The 27,159-nt window shown below is 51.5% G+C and overlaps 1 protein-coding gene across 12 annotated transcripts in view; it reads right to left on the bottom strand.

Moving 5' to 3' along the window:
• Tcf7 (transcription factor 7) overlaps positions 1-20,486 on the bottom strand; it is a 31,278-nt gene extending 10,792 nt beyond the window's left edge. For 7 of the 12 annotated variants that reach the window (XM_027949648.2, XM_027949644.2, XM_027949643.2 and 4 more), the window contains exons 1-3: positions 20,214-20,486; positions 19,974-20,040; positions 19,337-19,521 (exon numbers count right to left, since the gene is read on the bottom strand). In XM_027949648.2, coding sequence (XP_027805449.1) covers positions 19,337-19,521; positions 19,974-20,040; positions 20,214-20,471 — 510 coding nt within the window. In that variant the 5' untranslated portion in view covers positions 20,472-20,486. The remainder of the gene's footprint in view (positions 1-19,336; positions 19,522-19,973; positions 20,041-20,213) is intronic. The other 5 variants (XM_027949645.2, XM_027949652.2, XM_027949651.2 and 2 more) reach the window with 1 other exon arrangement.
• Positions 20,487-27,159: the final 6,673 nt, after the last annotated feature.

Below are 27,159 nucleotides of genomic sequence, written 5' to 3' on the forward strand. Positions count from 1 at the left end.
AGCAATAGGTAAAGAGGTAGGCTGGGACAGGTGTGGGATGTGTGGACACATGTGATATCCATCAGACACTGAGTACCTACCACATGACAGGCACTGTGCCAAGCACCTCACAAGTCCAATTTCATCCCTACCAAAGTGCACACGGGCTGCCACTTCTATCTAAATCCTCCCCTAACTACCAACTCATGTCTCACTCCCTTTTATAGAAACCCCAGCAGGCCTAGCCTCTAGTTCTCAGCTCTCATTCTTCCTTCAACCCGTTCCTCTACCAGAAACTACTATCAAGGTCCCCAATGACTTCCACAATTCTGAACTCTCAGGTCAATTCTGTCTTCATTTTACCTGATTTCTTAGCAGCATCAGACACAATTGGTTTCTCCCTCCTTTTTGAAGCCGAGTTTCTTCGCTTAGCTTTCAGAATGCTACACATTTGCCTAATTTCCCTCCAACTCCACAGGCCCACTTTTTCTGACTCCCCAATACCTTTCTCTTCCAGGCTCTTGCTTTAAACATCTTCATCCAATGACTCCACATTTCTATCTCCAGACCCACTTCTCATGGGACTCCACATTCCAAATGCCTATTCAACTCTGCTTGGAGGTCTAAAATGCCCCCCAAACTCAACATATCCAAATCAGAACTTTTGACTTTCTACTCCATATGCTCCTCTCTTCCTCAGTTGATAACTCCAACCTGAAGAGTTGCTCAGACCAGAAACCTTGGAGTCGTCCTTGATTCTTCTCTTTCTCGTACCCCGTGACCAACTTTCTACCTCAAAATCTAGAATCTGCTAGGTGCAGTGGCATGCACCTGTAATCCCAGCTACTCATAAGGCTGAAGTAGGAGGATCACAAATTTGAGGTCAGCCTTGACAACTTAGCAAGATTCTGTCACAAAATAAAAAAAGCTGGGAGAGTACTCTAGGATTCAATTTCTGCCAAAAATATTAATTAATTAATTAAAAAATAAATAAATCTAGAATCCACCTACTTTTACCTTCTTCCCTGTCCCCCACCTAGTCCAAGCTGTTGTCACTTCTCACCTGGACAATTGCAGCAGTGTCCTCCCTGTCCCCTCCGCCAGTCTTCCCTCTAATAGCCAAATAAGTCAGGTCATGTCACTCATCTGCCTAAATCCTCCAGTGGCCTCCCTAACTGTTTTCCTCACCTGGGGCTTGCAAAGCTCTGTGTGAGGCTCCCTCTGGCATCTTCCACTCTTCTTGCTTACAATACCCAGGATTACCCATAGGTGTTTCAGCCTCCAGCATCCTTCTCCATCCTCTGATATGAAGTCAGTTGGGAAGCAGAAGCTAAGCATCTATTCAAGTAAGAAACTTCCTAGAAATCCCTGAGGTCTTTTTGTCCTAACAGGTTCCCAGAACAGCACTAACCAGATGGTAGGCTTTGGCAGCTGAGGGCAGGGAAACTGGGCACAAAGGAACATTAGACCCTGGCAGAAAGCATTCCACCATTCACTATCTAAAGGTACAAACGCCTGGAGCCAGCCTCAGCTCCCCAGGTGGGATGACACCTCTACAGTTGCCTCCAGAATCAGGAGGTTTTCAAGTCTACACTCCTGCTTCAGAGAAGGCGCTACCATCCAAACTTGGCTCTGGCTCCTTAACCCTTAGGACTGAGGAGACCTGGGTAGCTTAGAGGGAAAGCTGGGTATGGACAGCTCTGACCCTGAAAAACCTTAGGAGCAGGGCCTGGAATCCAAGGTGCCAGCTTTAGGAAGACAGTCCTATGCACTCTGCCCAGAGCCGCTGCAAGGCAGCAAGAGGGTGGCTTGCCCCAGGTCACAGCACAGCTCAGGCTGGGCCTGTGGAACCTCAGAGAAAACAGCTCAAACTATAGCTGCTGGCCTGCTATGTATGCACGTGACAAGGCAGTGGAATGATGGGAGTTCTGGGGGAAATGGGTTTGTCCTATCTACCAACCTTCCCTGGGAACAGGGGAAAAGCCTCATTAAGCAGGAGCCTCCAGCCAAACCACAGAAGTGCTGGGTGGGCAGGGGTGGGGCAGAGAGCTTACTGGCAGTTGGAGGGCCTGGGGTGGCCAGTCCTTTCCATGCTCATGCAAGCTGCCTCCAAGCCTCACTCCCCAGCCCCCTCCGTATCTAGTGGTAGTAGCCAGAGATGAACCCTCTAGCACAGGGCCCCTTGTTCCCCTTGCCCGTTCCAGGGCTCCAGCACAAGACTGTCCCAGGGTCAGGCTTCCAGAAAACAGGGTGGGGTCACTTATGGTAACCATGCCCAGCCCCCAAGGGAGGGAGGCAGGCCTGGATGGACTGTCCCCACCAGGCCCTGAGTGCCTCAAGAGCACAACATCATCTCTCTTACTCTGAGAGCAGAGTACACAGTAAGGGCTTAGAGCATGATGGGATGCATTAATACATAAGTAATGTCTGTACTCTTCTCTCAAGATACCCCAGGTCCCTGTTCTTTGCCTTTGCCTGAGCCCTCATGGCCCCTCCCACCAGCCTGTGGCACTTCAGGACAGGTCCAGGACTCAGACCCTAAGGCTGTCTGAGAGTCACCCATCAGTCCCCACCAATACTGTCCAGCTTCCTGCTGGATGCTTGGACCCAGCTCACCCCCAGAAGAGGTGGTCCTTCCTGATGCTACATTGTTCTTACTGCTCAAAGACCTTTCTCCACATCTACTCAAGTCTACCATCCCAAAGGTGCTCCTCCATTTTAGGGACACTTTCCATAGGCTAGAAATTTCTCATCTGGTGCTCTAGTGTGTCGTCCTCTTTTTTTGCAGGTTGAAGTCAGGAAAGGGCCAGGCAGAGGGAGGTGGAAATGGGGGACTCTTGAGGTAGGTGTCTGCTCTGGAGTTGATCTTGGGTCTGGCTGGGCTGCCCCTGCCTCCTCCCAACCCCCCCCCCCCCCCACTTCCTGCAGGCTCAGGTGAAAAATAAACACAGTCGGCATTTTCCCTGCAGACCGCAGCGGTCTGCTGTGCTCACAAGCTGTGTGCACGCTGAGAGCCCCTGCCACCACCAGCAGAGAAACTCCCTCGCCTCTGACGGTTGACTCTGAAAACCCCCAAACACTTGAGCCCCACAACACTTTCCCAGCGAAGAAAGTTGCTGTTTCCTCTGGGCTCGAGCCTAAGAGGTTAGAGGAGCATGATCTGCCTAACCAGGCCCTCCCAAGAAGGCCTCCTTATGGCAGGGACTGCAGGAGAAGAACCTCTCACATACCAGGATCCATCAGCATGCGTGATTGTTCAGGTGTACAACTGAGCTCCTACTCTGTACCAAGCAAAAGACTGAAGCCCAGAAGAGCATTTACTAGTGACAGCTGAATGCTGAGTGTTTACCATGTGACAGGCCCAGTCCTGAGCACCTGAGTTTAACTAGGATATTCCTAAAACAAATCTATAACACGGATAGTTACTATCCTCATTTGATTGATAAAGAAACTGAATTTCAAGGTCACACACAGTAAGTGGCAGAGCTAGGATGTCACCTACTGCACTGCTGGGGCCTTGTTGTTGTGGACAGAATAAGCTGGGGGGGGGGGTGCAGTGTGGGGGGGCACTGTACTAGTCCTAGAGCCAGTGCTCTAGTTCCGAGCCAGTGCTTTCCTGACCCAAAAAATGCTCTAGAGGTCAGGGACCCTTGGTATGAGTTCTGGCCACACTGCCTGCCAGGGCCTCTGGCACTGGGAGCCCATCTGATGGTGATATTTGGATATGGCCCTAAGGTCCTAGCCATCACACCCCAGTTATGCTGGCCTGTTGTGGCGTAGTAGGGGTGCCTCCAGCTTGCCAGATACCTCTGCTGTCCAGGCTCTGTACTCAGCAGACATTCACTGAAGATTTGTGGGATGAAGGCCTTTAGAATTCTCAGTGCCCCCCAGACCTTCTGCATGCCCCTGTGTACTCATCTGCCACTGTGACTTCAAATCTTTCAAGCTCCTCAGTCAAAAGGCTGTTCTTGATGCATGCCATGGAGCTGGGGAGAGACCCTTGGGAAAAAAAGTCTGTGGAAGGAATGGCAGAGCCACACCTCAGGCCTTGTGCTCCTTCCAGGGACAGACACTGACTAGACAGAAGGGTGGGTATTGCTATGGTTATTGTTCTGCTTGGCAAGTGCACAGAGGTGAAGCTGAGTAATATAAATGCCAAATGTGACAAGCCATGTGAGGCTGGCATTTTATATTCCCATTTCATACACGTGGGAAGTGAAGCTTGGGGAGGTGAGAAAGTTGCCTGTGTCATACAGTACTCCATCACCCTGTTCTGAGTTCTCAGGTCTGCAAGGATGCCAGAGAGCCACACCCTCTCCTTTGCCCTCCTCTTGCTCCATGCTTCAGCCATGGAGGACTACTGGCTCCAGAGACCATGCTGTGCCCTCTGCCCAGGGCACTCTTTCCCAACTCATCTTGGCCAATTCCTATCCATCTTGCAGGGCTCATATAAATGAGATTTCTTTCTAGAAGCCTTTCCTGTCCTCCTGTCTAAGGAGAGTTCTCTGCTGTACCTCCACTGCAACACCGACCACACCTTGCTGTAGTTGCTTGTGTCCTTGTCTGCCTCCTGCCCCGCCTTAGGTCTGGGATTATACTCTGCATTGTTTTTATTGAAAGAATGAAAGCGAACCCTCAAGGCTGGGTCTAGCAGTGTGGAGGCATGGGGGGTGGGATGGTGCTTCGGGAAACATGGCAGCATTAGGTACAGCAATCTAGGCTGGGACTGGGCATAGTGTCACAATAGCACAAAGGTTTGGAGGCTGGGAGAAGCTGGGATCACTGTTTAGGGTCAGGGAACATCCCACCTAGCAGCCAAGACTCCTTGGTCTCCTCCCCATTCCCACTGCCTCTGGGAGTTAGAATGACCAAAGGCTAGTTCATACAGTGCCTATGTACAAATTAGAAAACACCCTCTTCTTGTGGAGAGAAACCTGTCCAGTTCCTCTGGGGTATCCCAAGAATCACTCTTTCAAAAGGCCTCCTTCAATTCTCACTTCTCTTGCCTGCATTGCCGGGAACTAGGCTCCAGGGACTGACCCTGATCAGTTCCAGGGGCTCGTTTCCTGGCTCCAGACAGCCCTGCAGCCCTCTCAGGCCTGTGTCTGGAGCCACTATCCAGAACCAGTGGTGCTTAAATGCTCCAGTCTGGGTAGTTGCTGAGTAGGATGCTCTCTGAGGCCAGGGTCATGAGAACGAACTTCCCAGAAGGTGGCAGGTCCCCTAAACCTTCAAAAGATTCTTGATTTGTGGGCTCCTGCAGACCCCACCTCTGCTGATATACCCAGCGGGGCCTGGAGGACCAGGCTGCTAGAGCCCTCACTCATGCTCTTTTATCCTCAGCCCCCGCTCCTGGCCCTACTGCCCAGGACATGGTGCTCCAGAGGACAGCCCGAAAGCTTCTCGCTCACAGCACGCTGGACGCCCTGTGCCAGACGCCCACCACAGAGCACAGAGCCACAGCCATGAGGCCAGCTGACCTGGAAGGGCTAGGGGATGGCTAGGCCACACCCTCCTGGACCAGGAGGCTTCAGTCCCACCTGCTGAAACAAGCTGTTGCCATGGTAACAGAACCCTGCCAGGTGTGTGTGGCCAGTCCACCAGCTGCCTGGCCTTGACATCAGATAACAGGGCCTGCCACAGCAGAGGTGAGGACTAGAGTCCCTACACGCAGGGTTGGCAAAAACCACAGGCCAGCTCTAGAGGCACCCTCAAAGCTAGCTGAATCCTGCTGAGCTGCCTGGCCTGGCCCATGGCCTCTCGTGGTTTCTATGCATTCGTTTACTTGCATTTTCCTTCCTCCTCTTTGAGGTGAACGCCCCTCAGGACAGGATGTTTTCAGAGGAAAATATAAGCTTCCGGGAGCTGCTGCAGCTGAGCTGCTAGTTGATGCTACCAACATATTGTTGGGGACTCTACAGCAGCCAGGCAATGGGCGTCCCCCTAGCCCAAGTGGTTACTCACCGAGCTCCTCCTCGGTACCCTGCCATCCAGGAGCCTGCCATGGACCAAGGCAAGCCAGAGCACTGCCTCAGCCCAGCTTCGCCTGAAGGAAAGGAAGGGGCAGCAGGGAAAGGAACCAGGGCTCTGGAGGGAGGCACTGAAACAGTTCAGAAGCTTTATATCCCTGGGGGCAAAGCTGAAGGTTTTGCAGAAAGTTTGGCTTTGCAGAAAAGCAGGAAGAGAACAGAAAAGGCACAGGATTAGAGATGGTGATGCCACCAGTAGGGGCCTACTGAGTGCCTAGCAGTCTACAGCGCTCCACCCCACCCTGGAATCCCACCAGTCTTCCCAACTTTGCACTTTGCTGTGCAAATTTTGCAGATGAAGAGAGTGAAGTAAAGAGAGGTTAAATTACCCTCTTACAGAGGGCCTGTGGCCTTCCCACTCTATATGCGGACGGACGATGGGTGGGAAGCTGCTAGAAGATGGGGAGGCTCTCACCAGGGCTTATTTATGCCTGTGATTGAGAGCCAGGAAAGTCCAAACAAGACCCAGAAAGGCACGGGCTTAGAAGGACGGTCAGCAATGGCTCAAGGGTGGGAGAGAAGAAACTTGGAAATCTGCCCAGGCTCAACTCTGCTTTCTTGCCCCAATTCCATCTTGCCATCCAAGAGCCCGCATCCTTCCTCCAGCACTTAAAAGGTGCAAGTCTCTCCACACTGACAGCTTTGGTCTCCAGTCCATCACCTCATGGGGTTGTGGTGAGGGGAGGTGATTTAATATTTGTGTGGGCTAATATTTTTTTTGTGTGCTTAGTTAAAAGCAAACTAAAAGCAAAGAAAAAAAAATAAGAAAAAGCAAGCAAAAACAAAACGGGTCTACATGTCGCATGTACTATTCAGCTGCCTCTTACCCAAAGAGGACAGTTCTACCCTGAGGCCACATCTGGAAGTTCCCTGGGTCTAACCCTTGCAGCTACTGCCAGTTAAGGCCCTTGGGGCTCTGAATGGACTCAGTCTAGCAGTTTATCCACAGGGGGGAAAGGCAAGGTGTGGAAAGAAGCAGCTGGAGGTTTCTGGACTCAGAATGCTGCCACCCCAGCCCCTCTCACTCAAGGGGCTCACACCCAAGCAGAGGGAGGGGGGCTGGACTACTCCAACTACCCTAGGGGCCATCTGAGGCACCACCACTAATGAGGCTGAGTTAGGGATTTCACACAAACCACACCAAACAACTCTTCCAGATGCACACCTGGTGTAACAGTGTGTAGATATAGGGGAGTGGGTGAAATACCAACTCCTGGGGTGAGGAGTGGGAAGGAATGGGATCGGGGAGCCGAGAGGACCCAGCTATATGTAATTCAATTACATGATTCCTATGGCACATAATAGGAGGAACCAGGAGCATGCCTGGGTTCAAATCCTTCCTCCAGCACTTAAAAGATGCAAGTCTCTCCACACTGGCAGCTCTGGTCTCCAGTCCATCACCTCATGGGGTTGTGGTGAGGGGAGATGAGTTAATATTTGTGTGGGCTATTATTTTTTATGTGTGCTTAGTTAAAAACAAACTAAAAGTAAAGGAAAAAAAATAAGAAAAAGCAAGCATGTCCCTAGACAAAGACTTTTTAGGAAAGCCAGATTTGTGCCAGGTCCGGGCTGCTGGTCCTTGGTTTCCTTTGGACGGCAGCCTGATTACCATGGACCAGATTGCTGAGCTCCTGACAGGCCTGTGATGCCAGAACTAGGGGGTGGGAGGCGGCAGTAAGAAGAATCTGCTCTCAAAACACCCCAGTGAGGCTGAGAGCAGCTCTGGTCCCAAGCAGCTTTTCCCCTGGGTGTCACAGCCATGCCCTGGGACTCCCTCTGTTTCCTCAGTCCAGCCATTTGCAGTGACTCAGGGCCTATGAAACCCATTAGCCCAAACTGGGCTGCACAGAAGGAGGCAAGAGGTTGGGCCCAGAGAGGTCTAGCAGCAAGCTCTGGGCTGAGTCAGGACTAAAACTGGAGAAAAGAAAGAACCCACGATAGGCAGTTCCTAACCATGCTTCTGTCATGTACCAACCTGAATCAATCTTAAAGGCCATTTTTAAACACTGCATTTTTTCCTAGAAGCCCCAGGATCCTGCCTCCCAACTGAAAAAGGCAGCTCTCCCAGTTCTGTAAGGACTCCCAGAAAGAAAGGGAGCCTTGACCAGATTCAGAGCTAGGAGGTCACCCAAGGAGGGCAATGAAAAGCCAATGGCACATAATAGGAGGGACCAGAGGGACCAGCTCACAAACCCAACAGTATATGGGGTTAACTAACACTCACCTCATTGGCCCGCAATGCTCTCACCAACACACAAGCTAGAGCAGAGGGAGCAGAGCAGCAAGGAGCATGGGCTCCTTGGGCAAAAGAGACCCAAGTCCAAATCCTGACTTCAAGGTTCTAGCATGTTCTTAACCTCTCTGGAGCCTCAGTTTCCCCATCTGAAGAATAGGGCTAATAACAGTAGTTACTTTTTCAGCTTCTGGCACAGGCCTGGCACTGGGAAAGTTCTAGACACAAGTTATTGTGACTGTGGTTCTTTCAACTGCTGTTTACTGAGCACCTACTAATAACAAGGCCTGTACTAGGCTCTGAGAATCTAGTGGTGAAAGGAATAGATGAAGCCTGGGCCCTATGGATGCTCTCCAGCCCTTTCTGATCCAGATTACCATCCCAGAAAGCCCTCACTTCAACATGGCCGCCTCTACTTTCCCCACTCCATCTGTTTACATATCTCCACCCACAGGGTTGCCCACCACAGCTGGGCGGTCCCCAAGGCCGCACACTGCTTCAAAGCCTGCCAGTAAGCTCTGGGGTGGCTGCCACAGCCAAGCACACACCAACTGGCCAGCTCCCTTGGACCCCGGCTGTATCCAGCAGAGATCTAGCTGCAGCCACAGCCCTCTCCACAGGGTGCCTCTTAGCATCTGAGGGCCCACCCACCTTCTGCCTGCCTGGCCACTGAGCCAGCCACAGAGCCATCTGATTTGAATGAAACTTCAAACTTAATGACTTTCATGCTGGTTATTTAAAACGCAATGTAATTTTCTTAAACACCCTATTATTTCCTTTGATAGCTACAAAGCTTCCCCCAATCCCATAAGCATGTTTATTTTTAGGGAAAAGAGTGGTTTGCAGTTGGTCACAGAGACATAGGGAGAGAGAACCCACAGAAAGCAGGGCAAAGAGTCAGCCTTGGCAGCCTAGAGGCCCTCCTGCTTGCGGACTCTCCACCAGACACCAGGGGACCAGGCAGGGCCTGCCCTTCTCTCACCAGCATATCAGCCAGTGGCCCTCCCGTCCCCCACCTGACAGTAGCCAGGTAAGTATAAGGTCCCCTTTCCCATGCTTCCCTCAATGCTGCTGGGCCTCGACGTCCTCATCTGTAGGGTGCCTCAACTAGCGTTCTAAGGAATCTCCTTCCCATGGGCATTCCAGGCATGGACATGTCTGGGGAAGGGTCCTGAGGCTACCACCACACCCTCAGCAGCTTTCTCTTGACTCCTCCAGACATTCTGCTCTGGGTGAGGCCTCAAGGGCTGGAGCCTTGACCAGTTGGGTGAGATCTGTGCCCTGATAAAGCAGCCTGAGGCAGTGGCTGCCCACACTGGGTGTGTAGGTGTGGCCCTGCCAGTCGGGGCTCCCCAGCAAGGGAGATGGCATGGTGGTGGGTGTGCGTGCATAGGTCAGCTGAGCTCCACCAATGCGGGTCGTCCTCTGGGAGCGGCTATTTTTAGGTTCCAAGCTTTCATGTGGCCAAATGATGTGGAGTTTACAAAGCATTGGTAATGCGTTTCAGATGGCGGCCCAGCAGGCCAGGAGGCTGGGCCCATGGCCACCAGAGCCAGGTCAGAGTTACTCAGCGTCCCCACTATGGACTCCCATCACCTGTCCCTCCCTCTGCATGGCCTCTGTGACAGGATTGCGAGGCTAGCCTTGGTGTAGTCCCTGCAATGCCCAGCTAATCCTAACTGAGGTGCAGGTGACCAGCAGGCCTCTCCAGTCCACCTTATGAACCTCAGAAATCCCCGTAGCCAGGAATGCCCACCCACTATAAGGTAAGAAACTGAGACCTAGAGAGGTGAAACCATTTGCTAGAGGTCACACAGAGGGGAGGAGGTGGCTTCCTTCCCCAGCAAAGTCCCCTGCTCCCATGGGAAAACTGGATTTTTTGGGGAGGGGTGATTTGCCACCATTGGCACCAGGCCAGCTCAGACATGGTGGCGTAGGGGAAGCCATACCAAGTTAATCCCCAAGCCCCCACCCCTGTTTCCCAGGGCCATGTCCTGCCCACCCATGCCTGGAGCCTCTGCTGTACACATGTCATCTGGAAGCAGACAGTGTGGGGCCCAGACAGCTCCCTTGCCCTTGGAGAGAGCTGTCTGTTTTAAAGGGAGGAAGAGGAAGGGGGGGGCAGGAGGAAGCTTATTTGGCAGTGTGTCTGCTTCCTCTGATCTCCAGGGAGTTCTGGCTGTGAAGCACAGGCTGGGTCACCAGGCTTGCTCTGGGATCCGAAACAAAGTCTGTGGGTGCAGCTCAACAGACAATCTCCATGGGTGGGACAGCCTCCCTGCAGGGAAGCACCAAGCTCACACCCCTCCTTGCTGTGCCCCACGCCAGGGTTAGTCCCCCATTCAGCAAGACAGACACCCTCCACCCACTGGGGGACTGAGCCACGAGAAGAACCATGTTCTAGCTGGACCAGGGGCAGGGGAGCAGGTGCAAAACCTCTGACAGGACAAACCATCCAGGCAGAAGGTTGCTTGCAGGATGGGGCTGATGCGGGCCACACCTTTTTAAGAGAGGGAGGTGGTTTCCCAGGTCAAACCTCAAGCATGACAGGTCTTTGAGATGAAGCCGCTAAGTGTCTGAAGAGGCAGCTGACAATATGCTTGAGATCCTCTCCAGACCCTGATGATCTCGGAGCCCTGCTGGAGGAAATGGGGGGCAGAGGTGCTCTCTGCACCCTGAGGGGCCTAAGCAAACAAGCCACTGACCTTTGGGGTGTGGCTCCCCAAGTAAACAGGGGACCAAGCCCCTGGACTCAAATGAACTAACAGTAAAATGGCAACTACACTATGAGGGGGTACTCTTGCCTTGATTAGCCAGTACTTTGAGTCTCTCCAGTCCAAAGGCACCCCTCCCTTAGCTCTGCTCTCATTCCCCCAATCAATCACCCCTGCCCCTCCCAGCACCCTGCCCTAGCTGCCTCCCTGGCCCTCCATGTCCAACTCAGCCCATCTGCAGTGGACACCGCTCTGCCCTGCAGGATGCCAACACACTGCATGTGCCCTCCAGTCTCTCCCAGGTTTTGGAACCAGCACTGCTGGGCATCGGCTCACATGCTGTGGCCTTAGTGACAACCTTTCTAACCTCACTTCACGCCCCTCTTAGACCCTGAGCTTGGGACTGCCATTTAGGGATCAGGAACACACTTATCTCTGCCTTTCTCCTGCTTTGCTCAGCTTCCACCCAGAGTGTTCTCCCACTATCGGCTGCACAAACTCCTCTCAGAAAGCTTCCTAAGCTGCTCCCATGGCTCCTCTTGCACCTCTGTGTCCTATATCCAGCTCAAGCAGTACTTCAGGGCTGACATGAGTCCTCCAATGAGGGTCCTCTTGCCTTGCCAGGACTGAGCTCTGGGAGGGCAGGCATAGCCTCCCCTTGTGCAGAACCAGATCAGGTACACAGAAGGGGCTCAATAAATAGTTTGGACTCAAGATTCCAGCAGGCTCTGGGCTGAGCCCAGCTAAATGCCTGAGGGCCAGGAAGGCTGAGGGTGACCCCTGGGGGAGCTGGCTTCTCGGCAGGGAAGGGAAAGCATCGAGGGCTCTGGTCCAGCCTGAGCTTCAGCAGCACTGGAGCTTCTGAGTTCTTTATGCAGTGTCAGTCTTCCAGCAGTAGCCTATACGTGGGCACCACTTACACTGTGCCATGCCAGTCACCCAAGGAGGGTGGAACCCTCATTAGCCTCATTTTCAGATGAGGAAACTAAGGCCCAGAGGGGCAAAGTAACTTGCCCAGGGCCACGCAGCCAGAGTAGCAGATGCAGTAGTAGACTAAATGCTTTCCCTCCCTCCACTCCTCTAAAGGGCTTGACAAGCAGCCTTCCCTAATCTGACATCACTGTCTCCACCTGCAGAAAAGAGGTTGTTCTTCGAGGATTTGTGTACTGTACTGTTGGGTGGGGGGTGCTCCTGTGACCTAATAAAACACCTGTTTCCTCCAACAGAGCCTTGTTTGTACACAGTGGCAGGAAGCACCAGTCACAAGGTGTGAGGGGGTGTGACTTTATGGCTTTGGGACCGCAGCAGCTGGCGGGGGCTCAGAGATGCTGTGGCTCTCCTTGACCCTAAGGAGGCTCTGGGCCCATCCCTGACCCAACCTGACTTCAGTGGTTATGTGATTTTTCTTTTTCTTTTCTTTCTTTTTTGGCAGCAGGGATTGAAACCAGGGTGCTTAATCACTGAGCAACATCCCAGCCCTTTTTTCTATTTTATTTAGAGACAGGGTCTCACTGAGTTACTTAGGGTCTCACTAATTTTCTTAGGTTGGCTTTAAACTCACAATCCTCCTCCCTCAGCCTCTCGAGCCACTGGGAATACAGGCATATGCCACCGTGCCTGGCTAATTATGTGATTTTCAACAAGCACCCCTGAATCCCTGCTTATAGCTCAACTCAATCTCCCTTTTTGCAGAGGAAGGGGATGGACTGTGTTCTCAAGAGTCCCAGAGGGGCCATGTTCAATCCTTTTTTTTTTTTTTTTTTTTTCCAGTATGGAGGATTAAACCCAGGATTAAACCTCTACCATTGAGCCACATCCCCAGCCCTTTTTATTTTTTTGAGACAGGGGGTCTTGCTAAGTTGCTTAGGGCCTCACTAAGTTGCTGATACTGGACTCAAACTCCCAGGTCGCTGGGCTTCTACCCTCCCTCTTTTAATTCCCCTCACACCCAAGTCTCTGTAGCTGGGGAAGTAGGCAGAACCGGTGTGAAGATCCTCATTTGCTGGCTCAAATCAGCTCACTGGAACCCAGGAAGAGCTGGGAACTGGGTCCTAGCAACCGATCCAGAGCTCTTTGTCAGCCCCGGGGCCTTGGGAATGCCCCCTCTGTTCTGCTGAGCTAGCTTGCCCTACCCTTCCAAAGGGGTCAGCAGGCTGCCCTAAAGTTGTAACCGTTCCTCCCTGGCCCTGTGGACAAGGTGGAGCAGGAAGCCTGGCTCTCACCAGGGTCTGCAGGATAGGCCTCCTTTATGGGACTTCCCTGGCCCACTGTAGGCAGCAGTAGGGTGGAAGCACAGTCCCAGCTTGGGAGCAGCAGAGGAGGGTCTACAGACTGTCCAGATCCCACAGCTAATCCCACACAGCCTCTGAGTCAGGAAAGAAATGCACTTCAAAACAAACTGAGGTCCCACTATCCACCACAGACTAAATGAAGAGCGACAAAGACAAGACTCCGTATCAGTCATGTTTAGGCACTTCAAGGGCTGGGGAACAGTCACAGGCTTGGAACCCACCAAGAACAGGGGCAACAGGGCTGCAGAACACTGTGATTCTTCCTACTTCTTGACCCCATAGTTCTCAGGGGGTATTATGCTCCAGGAAAATAATCAAAACAGAAACTAAGGAGTGGTTTGTCCAGAGCCTCATCCTCCTGATAAAGAAGGTGGCCTGTGAGTGAGCCAGGAGCCACAGGAGGGATGCTATGAATAAAGATGATGTGCATGGGCATTGCTGGAAGCCTGCACCACACACCAGGGGAAGCATTACAGCAAGAATAAGGGGGTGCGTTCAGGGGTGACCATGTGAGCAAAGGTCCAAGGGTGGCTCCAGGCTAATGACCATGAGGGTCATCTCCCTTTTTATTCTTACAAAACAGCCTCAATTCCTCACACCTTATATAAGGGCTTTAAAGGGATGAGGAAGGAGAGTCTCTTTCAGATCAAGTTTTGGGGTGGCGAAAAGGGATTCTCAGGATGGAGCAAGTGGCTTTGGCTCCCATGCTGGCCCCAGGGATAACACTTCCCATCTGAAGAATCCCTGGATGAGGTCAGGCAGGAAGTAGGGGACCCATACACCTGAGTCCCCAGTCCCAGGGTTCAGACCCCTGTAGCCCAGAGTGGAGACACAGCCCTCCAGATGGGAGTCCACATGGGGCCTAACCTGCTAGCCACCAATAGTCCCATGAGAACTAGGATAGCAAGGGAGAAGGCATCAATCATGGACAAAGCCTGTTCCCACCCAGCCCAGGCCATGCTGGCACCTCCCTGGGCATCTCTCTGGCAAAGCTGCTAGTCCTCACTCCAAAAAGTACAAGGAAGGCTCATGAGCCCATTGCAAAAATGGAGGAAACAAGGTCCAGGATGCCTCTGCAGACAAGCTCTCTTTGGCTAAGCATGGCGAGTGTGTTAAAGCTATGCTAACCACATCATCCAGAAGAGCTGCCAGGGTGGGCAAGGCAGCCAAGGCCCAGAGGCAGGATGAGGGAGGATCCCGCTTGAATGATCGGAGGAGGAGACAACTATCTGAATTAATCCTCTCAAATGAGGATTAAGAAGGTGGGTGGCACCTATGCCAAGAGCTGGGGAAGAGAAGTGCAAGCTGAGGGAACAAATGTAAAGGTCCTGAGGTGGGAAGAGCTGGCCAGGTATCAAACCCATCAGGCTAGAGGGGCTGCTGTGAGGGAGAGGAAGGAGGTAATGAGGCACTGAGGCTGTGGTAAGTGATTTGGACTTTCCTCCAAGACTAATAGGGAAGGCCCTGAAGTTTAATCAGGTGAGAGACGTGATCTGATTTTGCTTTTAAAGGACCCCTTGGCTGCTACATGGAGTCTGGACTGTGGGTTAGGGTGACAGGGATGCAGATGGACCCTGGAAGAGGCTACTGTGCCATCTGGATGGGAAATAATGAGGGCTGGGGGTGCTCATAGATGAAGTGGAAGATCTAGGATGCACCCAGGAGCATGCCAGTCCCTGCTTTATCTGTTAGACAACCTGCAGCCCTCAGCATGCTGCTCAGGGGATCCTGGTTCACAGCCCAAGCAGGCAAGCTCTGTCCAGACCCCTCAGCTAGGCCTACTTGACAGTACTTCTCCAGACAGAATAAATCCTGTCTGGATTTATTAATCTGTGCTCTCAGCTCAGCTGGACACTCTTGGGACTGAGCCTGGTTCTGTTTTGGGTTCCCAGAACCTGGTAGCAACCTGGTACCAGACTCCCTTCTCACAATCCTCACTCCAACCTGGGCTGGTGCTCAACTGCCACTAATATCCCAGAGCAAGCCCACTGTGCCCCTCTGTTAGGGCAGAGGGCTGGGTGGTGTTCCTACACCTTCTCTCTGCACAGCTCCCCAGATGGGGGACCGTTGTCAACAGCACTTCCTTCCTCTGCTAGAGTCAGGTCTTGCTCATAACCCTCTCCTCTTGCTCCCTCAGGGCTTGTTCCCATGGTCCTCACTAGGCCTTCAATCCTGGGACTCAGTGGTGAGCCCTATGGCCAGGGCCCCACACATAAGTCCACCATTTCCCTTGTGCCCCTCACACTAAAGCTGCCACTTGATCCCCGGGCTGGAAGGATGCCCAGGTACTAGGATAACTATGGGATCAGGGACAGGGAGTGTGGCCTAAGCCTCTGCAACAGTCAAAAGCCACAACTTTTTTTTTTTTTTGTCATTGAGATGTAATTCACATTCCATAAAATGCACTATTTTAAAATGTACAATTCAGCGATTTTTCGTATATTCACAAAGTTGCAACTGCCACCACCATCTAATTCCAGAGTGTATTCGTCACCCCAAAGAGAAATCCCATGCCCATTGGCAGTCACTTCCCACTCTTCCTTCTCTCAGCTCCTGGCAAACCACTTTCTGTTTCTATGGATCTGTCAATTCTGAGCAAAAGGCTCAGAATCATTCCAGGCCACAGACTCCAAGAGAGGCCCGTAGAAAGGGCCACAGAGCAACGCTTCCTCATATCCTTTTTGGATAGAACCAGACTGGTGGTCTTGTACATCTAATCGCCTGAATTTCCCTTGGGAATGCTGCCTTATTATGTTAATTTCAGAATCCCCCCAGAGTCTGGCTCAGGACCAGCTCACTACCCTACCTCTCCACTCCTACCCCATTACAGGTCTCAGAACTGAGAAGAAAACACACACACACACACACACAAACAACAGTTATGATCTAGGCCAGTAACTGCCTGCAAGCCTATGTTAGATGCCTGGCAAACAACTTGCATGGAAAAAGCTTTGACTTAACTTCCCCCTTCCCCAAACAAAGCTTCAAAGAAACCAAATACCAAAAAGCAACTTTTTTTTTGGAAAAAAGTCTCTCTCTGCCCCATGGCAACTGGTTGTCAGTCAGACTTTTGGTTCCTGGCAAGGTTTAAGTCTGCTTGTTTAGAGGCCTTCAGACGTGGTGGCCACATGAACATCCCTCCCACACGTGAGTGGAGATGGTCTCTGGTGTGGGTTTGCCCTGCTATCTATGGAAATCCAGCAATTCATCTTGAACATCTTAGATCCTGAGCACAATTTTTTGTTTGTTTTTGGGGTACCAGGAATTGAATTTAGGGGCACTTGATCACTGTACCACATCCCAACCCGATTTTATATTGGAGATAGGGTCTCACTGAGTTGCTTAGCACGCACCTCACTTTTGCTGAGGTTGGCTTTGAACTCACAATCTTTCTGCCTCAGCTTCCTGAGCCACTGGGATGACAGGCATGTGCCACTGTACCCGGTTTGAGCACAATTATTTAAAAATTTTTTTTAGATTTCAATGGACATTTATTTTATTTATTCATATGTGGTACTGAAGATTGAACCCAGTGCCTCACACATGCTAGGCAAGCGCTCTGCTATTAAGTTATAATCCCAGCCCCTTGAGCAAAATTTTTGACCACCTACATGTCCTCAGAGAGGCTGGACAAAGGATGAGAAGACCTAATTCTAAGACTTGCTAACAAGGCTTGGTAGCATATTTGGTAGTCTGTCCCCCACAGATGGGCTTGATAAAGACCAGCTTTGGAAAAACTCCCATGACAGTTTTTCCTCAGGGCCCTTTCTAGAGCTCCCAACCAACTACAGAAGACTTTTTCCTGACTCCAGACACATTAACTCTTTTTTGTTTATTTGTTTGTTTGGTACTGGGGACTGAACCAGAGGCATTTACCACTGAGCCACATCCCCGGCCATTTTTATTTTTCTTTTGAGACAGAGTCTCACTGTTACTGAGGGCCTCACTAAGTTGATGAAGTTGGCCTCAAACTGTGATACTACTGCCTCAGCCTCCTCAGTCACTGGGATTACAGGCATGTACCACCACACCCGGCCAGACATATGAACTTTGAATTGGATGATAAATATGCTCCAAAGATATGAAGCCAATCTCTTTTGCTTTGTAAAACCCAACCATATTTGAAGTGTCCATACAATTTTCTGCATAATTCAAACAACTACTTTTATTTGCTATGTGTTATAACTATCAAGTTTGCTTAAAACAGGATCCCCTATATTCATGTACATTTCCTCACCCTATGTCACTCTAACATAGGTCCCTGCCTCTGTCCTTGTCCCCAGCCCCAAAGAGCAGCTGAGGCCAGGACACAGAAATTCAGTGCCAGAGCCTGTCCTCCCATGTTCCCAGAAACTAGGAGTTGGGGCAGCAGCTGGGTGGGGAGGAGGGTGCAATGCATAGAAAAGCATCTGCCACAGCTTGGGAAAAGACTGGAAGCTGAAAAACATATGTCCCAAGCCAGGTGAGTGGTGCTGATCCTGACTGTGGGAGTCCACCTTCTGCCTACTCTTTGACCAGTGTAAACCAAAGGACACCAAATGGTCTCATGACCCACACCCTTATAGCAAAATGAAGCCCTTCCTGCTCTGGATACTCTCCTGCCACTTGCTTACACTGTAAGAGGAACCACTGCCTTCCCTCTGCTCTGCCATGGAGTCCTGGGAGCTAGCCCAGCCAGGACTGGGGCCTAGGCCTCTTGTCCAGTCATAGTTACTATGGTGACCATAGCCCCAGTCCAATCAATGCATGCCAGTGACTGGAAATGGTGGGTTATGTCAACTGGCCCCAAATCAAAGAGTTTACACCTTGCAGGGAATCCAAAAAAGCAACTGTTCCTGCAGGATGCACGGCTATGGGGACATGACTTCATCAGGTAGCAGGGTGGGGAAGAAGCCCCCTCCCTCATAGACCTGGAAAGAAGAGAATTACCCTTTATATCACAGAGCAGAGAAGTCAAGCAGACTTCTCAATAGCTAACGTGCTTGGTGTACAGAGATGAGAAGGGGTCCAGAGGGCAAAGATTTCATTTCTCAAGTCAGCTGTCTACCAGGTTTTTAGGTCTGAGCTTCTGGAGAGCAGCCTGCATCTGTCTTCTCACCTCCCGCCAGCTTTAACAGGAAATAGCTCTCAGAACCTCCTTCCTCACTCCTGATCTGAACCAGCCTCACAGTCATCCTGTCCTCCTTCTGGGTGGACCCTGCCTGTGGCCCCATGCGCTGGGTTTACATTTGCACCCAATATCAACCTACCACAGACCTCCCCAAGCCTTCCATGCACCCTCATCTCTAACTTGGGTCAACTGGGGACTGTCTGAAATATTAATGTGAATTTTTTTTTTTTAAATGCAGCTTTAAAAGCACTCCAAATAGGCTCTTCACCCTTTATCTGGACCGATGGAAAAAAGCATGGTTTGTAATGATCATGAAATTTTTCAGAGCTCTAGGTACTTAAAGGATTTAACTCACAATTCACTGAGCTGGTCCCTTACTGATACCACTGATTTGCAGTACATCTCTGCAAACCTTTCTTAGCAGGTAAGAGACCAAGTATGCCTCCTCAAAACTCACCTGGTGTGTAGGGTCCTCCTTTGGCACAGGCACACTCATGCCAGTAAGGACACATAGTGGAGAACCTTTCTTCTGCACAACCAGAAGATCCCATCAGGTCTCATTTTTCTGCCCATCCCTGAACCCAGGCTCAGGGCTTCCCAGGAGAAAGCTAACTGCAGAGCTCTGAGCTCAAATCACATTAAACACACCAACCTCTAGAGGAAGGTGATCTCAGCTCAAAAGTTGTTCACCCCAGCATCATGCAGCACAAGGACCAGGCCTGCACCTGCTTATGAGTGTGCTGGGAAGACAAAAGCCAATAGCTCCAGGGCAGGGGATGATCCAAGGCAGGCCCTCCTTCCTCCCCCTAGAGTTCTCCTCTTGGTTCAGATCCCACTGGTTGTGTACGAGGAAAAAAGACAACCACAGAACGCTCACATACCTATTTCTTCTAGGCAAAAGTCACTTCTTGCCCATGCCTCACCTACCTGGTCAAAGGAAGAAGCAAGCGCTAGGGACACTGGCTGCTGGGGTCACTTACCAGTGGAGGCTGCGGCTGGGGATGCTGCCCTGCTCCTGAGGCGGGTGGGTAGTGCATGAGCAGATTGAAGGCGGAATAGACAGTCTCTTTGTACATGCCGCTGGAGCACCCCGGGGCCTTCAGGCCTGGAAAAACCACAGCTGGGTCAGATACCAGCCCAGGCAGCTGCTGGGGCTGAAGGCAGTCTGCTCTTGAGAGAAAAAATAAGAATTGCCAAGGGGTCTCCTTCGAGTTTGTGACTTGCTAGGGAACGGGATGCGGGTGTCTTCAGTGCCAAGTTTTGTGGGAAGACCCCGAATCCAGGCCTTCCCCTGGCGGCCCCGAATAGAACCCCCACTCAGTCCTCCAGCCAAGGAACCTTGGCCAACGCTTTCTCCTCAAGGCTGGGGATTAGTCAGTCACCTGGGCAAGAGGGGAGGCGGAGGTGGAGGGGGTCTGTTTACTCCTATAAAGGTCAGGGCACCGGAAGTGACTCGAGCCCAGCAGCGCCCGGGAAACCCGCCCCCCACTCCCCCACCCCCCGCCCTGGCTTCTATCCCCTCCCCGAGCAGCAGCCGGGGGAGGCACCCCCTGGATTCGCTGTTTCCCCATCGAGGCCAGGGCCTCAGCGCGAGGAAGAAGCCGTGCAGAAACTCACCGTCCTCCAGAGACTCTGGAAGTTTGTCCGGGAAAAGTCTCTGCGAAGTGTGCTCCCGTCCCAGAGCCTAGAGGGAGAACCAGAGGGGCCGTGAGGGGCGGCGGGGACCATGGGGCTCAGGGCCGGGGAGGAGGGCTCTGAAGGATGGAGACCCGGAGGGCCGCAGGCGGGAGGGCTGGTCAGCTCGCGCCGGCGCCCGGCGGGGCGACCCCGACACAGTGGGCGCGGGCAGACGCTCACCTCGGCCCCGACCTCGGCCTCGCTGCGTGCTCCGGCGCCGGTACCCGGGATCCCAGAGCCTTCGGCCGCGCCCTCGGACTCATTCACGAGCGACGACTTGAGCTCGGCCAGGTCGCGCTCAGGGCCCGCGGCGCTGTCGCGACTCTTGTCCTGCTCCTCGCCCTCGTCCTGGAAGGCCAGCAGCTCGTCGGGCGCTCCTAGGTCGTCGCCGCCGCCCGCGCCGCCCGCGCCGCCCCCGCCGGAGTCCAGCTGCGGCATGGTGCCCTCCGCCCGCCGGGGCGCAGGGAGCGCGGGGCGCGGAGAGTGCGGGGCGCGGAGCCGGCCCGGGAGGCGGCGAGCCCGGAGTCTGGACCTCCGAGCCCGGATCGCGGCGGGCGGAGCGCGGGCTGACTCCGCCTGGGCGGGCTGTGGGCGCCGGGTAAGGGCGCGGGGCTGAGCGGCTCCCGGAGCCGGCGGGTCGGAACATCAAAGGCGCCGCCGGCTGAGTGCCGGGGGCGGGGCGGGCACTCTGGGGGCGGGCCCCGACGGGGGCGTGGCCGAGTAGTCTGGGTCCGCCCCCTCCTCTCCCCGGAGAGGCCGGGACGCACCCACTAGGCACAGCCTTAAAGGGCTCGCTTTCCGTGAGTGAATCCTGAGTGAGACGTCGGAGCAGCTTAAAGATTGTCACTCTTCTCCTGTAATGTCAGGACCCTAAAGGAAACTCCTGACCCTGCTTTCTCCCTCCACCAAGATATTGTCATCCCGTGTCCAGGTTTCTTTTCCACTTGCGTAGGGTGAGGGTGCCTTGAGACTTGGGTGTGGTTTCAAGTCGCGGCCTTAGCGTGAACTGCGTCTGGGCGCCAGGCCCATTGTGCCCTGTGCTTTGAACTGGGGGTTTTTTAGAGCTTGGGGCCATTCGGAACCCAGGGAACCGTCAAAATTAGGAATTCTCAAAGACCCATTCTCTGCCCCATTCTCCATCTCTATGTCAATCTGGAACTTCCTTCCAGGTTGCCCGCCCACTGTGAGAACAAGTATACAATCCTCACAAATTTATTGAGCGTCTGTTGCATGCGCAGCTCATACATCACACATCTGTAACAAGCCCCTCAACCATGTGGCTCTCCGAGGTGCGAACACAGAAGACTAGGAGGAAGGAACCCCGCCGCCGAACTCCAGCCACCACCACCCAACCACGACTTTCCCAGCTTAGTTCCACACCTAGAATTTCTGTACCCCAAGGACTGATTTCCCAGGGACTTTGAGCAGCCACGTGGACCACGGTTTCCGACGTGGGGTCCTTCACCCGCAGCAACTCGATCTGGGAAGTTGCTTTCTGAAGCCCATTGACGATGGTCGGTGCAGAAGCTTCCATCTTATCTACTTGGCAGCTGGAGCCTTATTCACAGGGACCTCCCGTGACTTGGTCTCAGCTCAGCTTCTGCATCTGCAAAAAGACACTGGTTCTTTGGATCGCGGTTTTTTGGGTCTATCGGGGACCAGTAAACTGCAGGTTGGCCCCCAGCAGGTTTCTGTACTGGATTCAATGTAGATGCTCCCGCCTCTTCTAAGAGCAGTTGAAACCGAGGGTATTTGGGGGAGGGGGCATTGAACGCCTCGCCTCTCTGGCTCTGGGCCCCACAGGACCGCTGGCAGCAGTGCAAAGCCGGGCCGGAAGACAGCCGCGCCGCCCCTCCGGGTCCAGGCCCAGCCTAGCTGGCTGCGGATCAAAGAGCTAGGGCCGTCCTTCTCAGTGTTCAGATGCTATCTGCGCCTGCCCAGCGGGGAGCCGCGGCCCCCCACCTCTGGGCTAAGGTGTCCTCCCTTTGGGTCTCTCCAGCCTGCTTCCCCAAGGTGTGACCAAGTGCTCAATTGGATCCCGGTCCCTCTATCTTGCGGGGAGGGGCTCCAGCCAAAAACCGCCCTGCCTGGAGAGCACTGACACATGATCTCCCAGCCCCTCCACCCCCATCAACTACCCAGGTTGTAGGGTCTGGCTTTAGGATGAACCTCCCCTAAAAGTTGAACGGAAATAGGTATCTGCCTAACCCTAAGGCGTTTGGGGTGGGGTTAGGGGGGCTTCTGTGTTTGTGGGTGACTACAGCTTAGGCAGAACCGCCTCCTGAACAATTGGTAAGATCCCTGAGGTCTCAGTGGACACAGGCCGGTGGGGACTGAAGTTTTCTCCAATCCAAGGAGAAAAGAAAGAATTCAGAAGGGGCAAGTGAGGTGTGTCCTTTTTTTTTTTTTTTTTTTCCTCAAGGGTAAATTTTTTTCAGTTTGGTATTAGCCTTTAATAAAAAAAATTACGTTCTTTCTGCTTTATTGGTGTGAAAGCATCCTTTCTTTACTAAAATGATGGTGAGAATGTATTTTTTTAATGACCTAATTTGGCTAAAGAAAAATGACATTTTTTCTGATCTGTTCACTCCACCACTCTCAAGTTTTTTTGGATATTTTATAGGGCTGTGAAATCCCTAAGCCGGGGAACGTCCGCCCTCTGATGTCCTGGCTTGGACTCCTTGCCTTGCTGGGAGGAACAGGGGAGGGGGAAGGAAGAGTAGGGGTGTGAGGAGGGGTAATGCAGAGAGGAGGGCTGAGTCACAGGCTTTCACAGCCTCGCTGAGATCAGTCTGAAAGCTCACTGAGGGATCAGCTACTGTGCTTAGCCCTAGGCTCAGGCTGAGGAGTGGGGGGGTAGAAGTGCCTTCTGGGAGCCACAGGCTGCTTTGAGAAGTTGAGGACTTGTCAGAGCTAAGCTGGGGGCTGGATCAGCCTGTACAGAGTTGAGTGGCAGGAGTTCCAGTGGGCTGAGGCAGTCAGGGTGGCCTCCTAAAGGTGGTTTCCATCAGGGCCTAGAATGCCAAGGAGGAGAAGAACAGGAGCTTAGACTTGTTTCCCAAAAGGCAGGTACATCCCCATAGGAGCCCTTGGTCAGCACCGGTTCCTTTATCATTCCCTTATAGTCATTCAAACAATGACCCCATATACTGAGTTAATACTATGTGCGAGGCATCCTGCCAAGTGCTTCACACACATATCTCATTTAATCATCACACCAACCCTGTGACATGAGGACTATTATCCCCATCTTACTAATGAGGAATCTAAAGTTCAAAGAGTTTAAGTAAATCCCCCAATATCTCACAGCTTAAAAATGAGGGTGTCAGAACTCCAAACTCAGGCAGTCTGACTCTTGAGCCTACACCCTAATGACCATACTCCAGTATTCCATTATGGCCCTAAAATTCCAAAGGAGTCCTTATCTGCTGTGTGGTCTTGGCAGACAAATGATGATGAATGAGCTGTCACCAATATAGAATCCTAACTTTCTGGGTGGCTCTCGTGGCATGGTGGGGCCATCAAGAAGATTGGATAATCCCCCTGGATGGTATATATGGGTGGCCCAAGCCCTTGTTGGGGTTAGAGAGCCCAGAGCCTCTCCCTGAGCCCAGACCCTAGCCTGTGCCATCTCTCCTGGCTGCCCTGGGCTACCTGTACTGGTCAGTGACTTAGATCCCAAAGACCATGGGCCCTGGAGTTCCTCCACAGGGTGGTGGTTGAGACCTGCTGTGGCTGCCCCCTTGGAGGTTACAAGCAAGTTTCAAATCCACCCAGAGTGGTCTGGACTCATTAGTCAGGTCAGAGGTGTGTTTTATTAAGGCTTCATCTTTATGCTAATTAATCAGGCAAACCTGACTTTCCACGGATGTTGGATAAAGTACGAAGTCAGGACCCTCAAGGTTTGAAGGTCTGAGAAAGAAAGCTCCGGCTTTGGATCTGGGCAGACGGGTGTTTCTATCCCTGCCCTGCAATTTACTGGCTGTGAGATCCCAGACAAATCACTGACCCTCTCTTAGCCTCAGTTTCCTCCTGTGTGAAATGGGTGTTGTATCTGCCTTTGACTGTTGGCATGAGGTTGAGGCAAATCACCGTATCCTAGTAAAGAGCTCAGCACAATGTCTGGCACATTTCAGGCGCTCTAATAAATAGGTGCTCTTGAGCTAGATATTTTTCGGAAGTTGTTAGGCTAATTGGCTCTTCATGTAACGTCATGTAAATCATCTGAATGTTCTCATGGCCTAAGCCCACTTAATCATAGCTAAAGCTGAAAATATACATTTCCTTTCCTTTCCTTTCAAGTTCCTATAACATGAAAGGCCCCCATGAACTCTCTGACCTTTTTTTTAACAGGGAGAACCTTGAAATGTGGCATTTCCAGAAAATGTCTCAAAGGAGACCCAGATGGATTTAGTAAATTATAGCAGGGAGAGGTTCCTAGCAGCGTCTCTTCCTGCCTGCCAGCCTGCCTGGCATCCTGTTGGGACTTGCCAAAAGAGGCCTAGAGGCCCGGCTGCAGGCTCCTATAAGGCTTCCCGTGGAGTGTCTCTCTCAGGGCAGAGTCGGGTCACAAGTCCCAGAGTCAGTGTGGTTTGTTGCTACAAACACAGTTTGCTCTCTAGAAACTGTGTGCTTGAGTGTGTGTGACTGGGTGGCTGGGACCTGTATGTCGGCAGACACATGATGGCTTTGATGCAACATCCAATGACCATTTCTTCCTTTATAAAGAAGAAGGGGAACCTCTGTAGGTCTCTTCTCCCCCTCCCCCTGTCCCTCATATTTTATGCAATACCAAGACTTACTATCAAAATTAAAATATAACAATGAAGCTAGAAATTAGTGTTTCCTGATGAAACCCCAAGAACATTTGGCCAAATTGGCTTGAGGAGAGGGGGAATTACAAGGAGATCCACTCTGTAGGTTCAGAGAGCTTGTGACTATTTCCCACACTGTACCAAACATTGCCCAATGAATGGGCCTAGGGTTCACTTACCAAAAGGATAAAACATCTTTGATTTCCACAGGAAGGGGTTTGGAGTCAGAGTCACCAAAGTAGCTGGCGTAAAGGTGGTCCGGGAGTGGCTGTCAGGTGCCAGGCCATCAGTGTTCATTGGTCACCCAAGAACACCCAAACCACCACTGGCTGTCGTGCAACTCAAGTAAATCCTCTGCCTTCTCTGGGTCCAGAATCATCTAGAACTGCAAGGGTCCCTTACCTAGTTCCGGGTGAAGGATATGGAGAATAAGTCCAAGGACATTTTCCCTATCTGCAGCTCTTCCCTTATCCGCAGGGTCCAAGTAAAATTAAAATCCCAGGCCTCAGCCAGAGTGAAGGAACCCAAAAGGTTCTACACCTAACTGGCACCTTGACCCCGCCCCATCCTAACAGGTCTGCTGACTTCAATACAATAAGCCCCTGGAAATTTCCTATTCACATTCCTGTCCTACCCTAATGGATCTGCTGGACCCTAATACAATGAACCCCAGGAATTACCTTCCACCCTAACGGAAGCCTATATAACCCAGACCTTGCTTCAGCTTTTTGCCTTTTTCTGCCCCAAAATGAGCCATGCCAGGTGCTTGACCAATGAAGAAAAGCTAGCTGATTTGAAGTTTGCCTTTGCTGTGTTATTTGTGCTAACACCGGGCATGCCAGGAGGAGCTCACAGCCATGAGACCAGAGCTGAGGGTGAAGAGACATCACAGATGCAGTAGGAAGCAGGGTGTGCCAAGCCCTTGTGTTGATGTGGGACCACCTGCAAACTCAGAGGAATGTGCCCACATTAACCCCATTTTGGGCTGCCCCAGCCCCTTGGGGTAGGAATGTCTTACTAGGAAAGAGACACTAGTACATCTTTTTTCTTGGGACAGGGTTCTCTGCTTATCCCTAGGGCCAAACCTGGAGCTGGCAAACTGCAATGCTCAGAAATTTTTGGATGGACCGCTGAGTGAATGGTTAGATGGATTATTCACAGCAGTGATCACTTGGAATCTGGGGAGGAGTTAGCAGGTCTAGAACATGCTGTCTGGAACCTGCCATGTAGCACACTGACATCAAGCCAAATAGAGGTCCTGGGAGCCAGGGGTTCATGTCATGGTATGCACTGTGGCAGTTAGGAAGGCAGGTGGGATTTAAGACAACAGAGCCTATAAATATACATTGGAGAAAAGATAGCTTCTTCAATAAATGGTGCTGGAAAAACTGGAAATCCATATGTAGCAGAATGAAATTGAACCCCTATCTCTCACCCTGCACAAAACTCACCTCAAAGTAGATCAAGGACCTAGGCATTAGACCAGAGACTTTGCACCTACTTGAAGAAAAAGTTGGCTGAACTCTCCATTATGTCAGCTTAGGAATTGAATTCCTCAACAAGACTCCTAAAGCACAAGAAACAAAAGCACAAGAATCAATAAATGGGATGGTATCAAACTAAAAAACTTCACAGAAAAGGAAATAATCAAAAATGTGAAGAGAGAATCCATAGGATGGTAGAAAAATCTTTTGTCACCTGCACCTCAGAGCATTAATCTTCAGGATGTAAAAAGAACTCAAAAAACTTAACACACACACACACACACACACAAAACAAAACAAAAAACAAAACAAAAAAAATCAATAAATGGGCAAAGGAACTGAACAATTTATAGAAGAAGAAATACAATTGGTCAACAAATATATGAAAAAATGTTCAATATCTCTAGCAATTAGAGAAATGAAAATTAAAACTACATTGAGACTTCATCTCACTCTAGTCAGAATGGCAATTATCAAGAATACAAGTAACAAATGTTGGCAAGGATGTGGGGGAAAAATTACACTCACACATTGCTGGTGGGACTGCAGATTGGTGCACCCACTCTAGAAAGCAGTATGGAGATTCCTCAGAAAACTTGGAATGCATGGCAGGAGGGCTGGAGTTGTGGCTCAGTGGTAGAGCGTTCCCCTAGCACATGCCAGGCCCTGGGTTCAATCCTCAGCACCACATAAAAATAAATAAAGTAAAAATAAAGGTATTATGCATATATATATATATATATATATTTATATATATATATATATATATATTTATATATATATATATAAAAAACTTGGAATGGACTCACCATTGAATCAGTTATCCCA

The sequence above is a fragment of the Marmota flaviventris genome, chromosome 5, assembly GCF_047511675.1.
Source record: "Marmota flaviventris isolate mMarFla1 chromosome 5, mMarFla1.hap1, whole genome shotgun sequence".
Taxonomy (NCBI): Eukaryota; Metazoa; Chordata; class Mammalia; order Rodentia; family Sciuridae; genus Marmota; species Marmota flaviventris.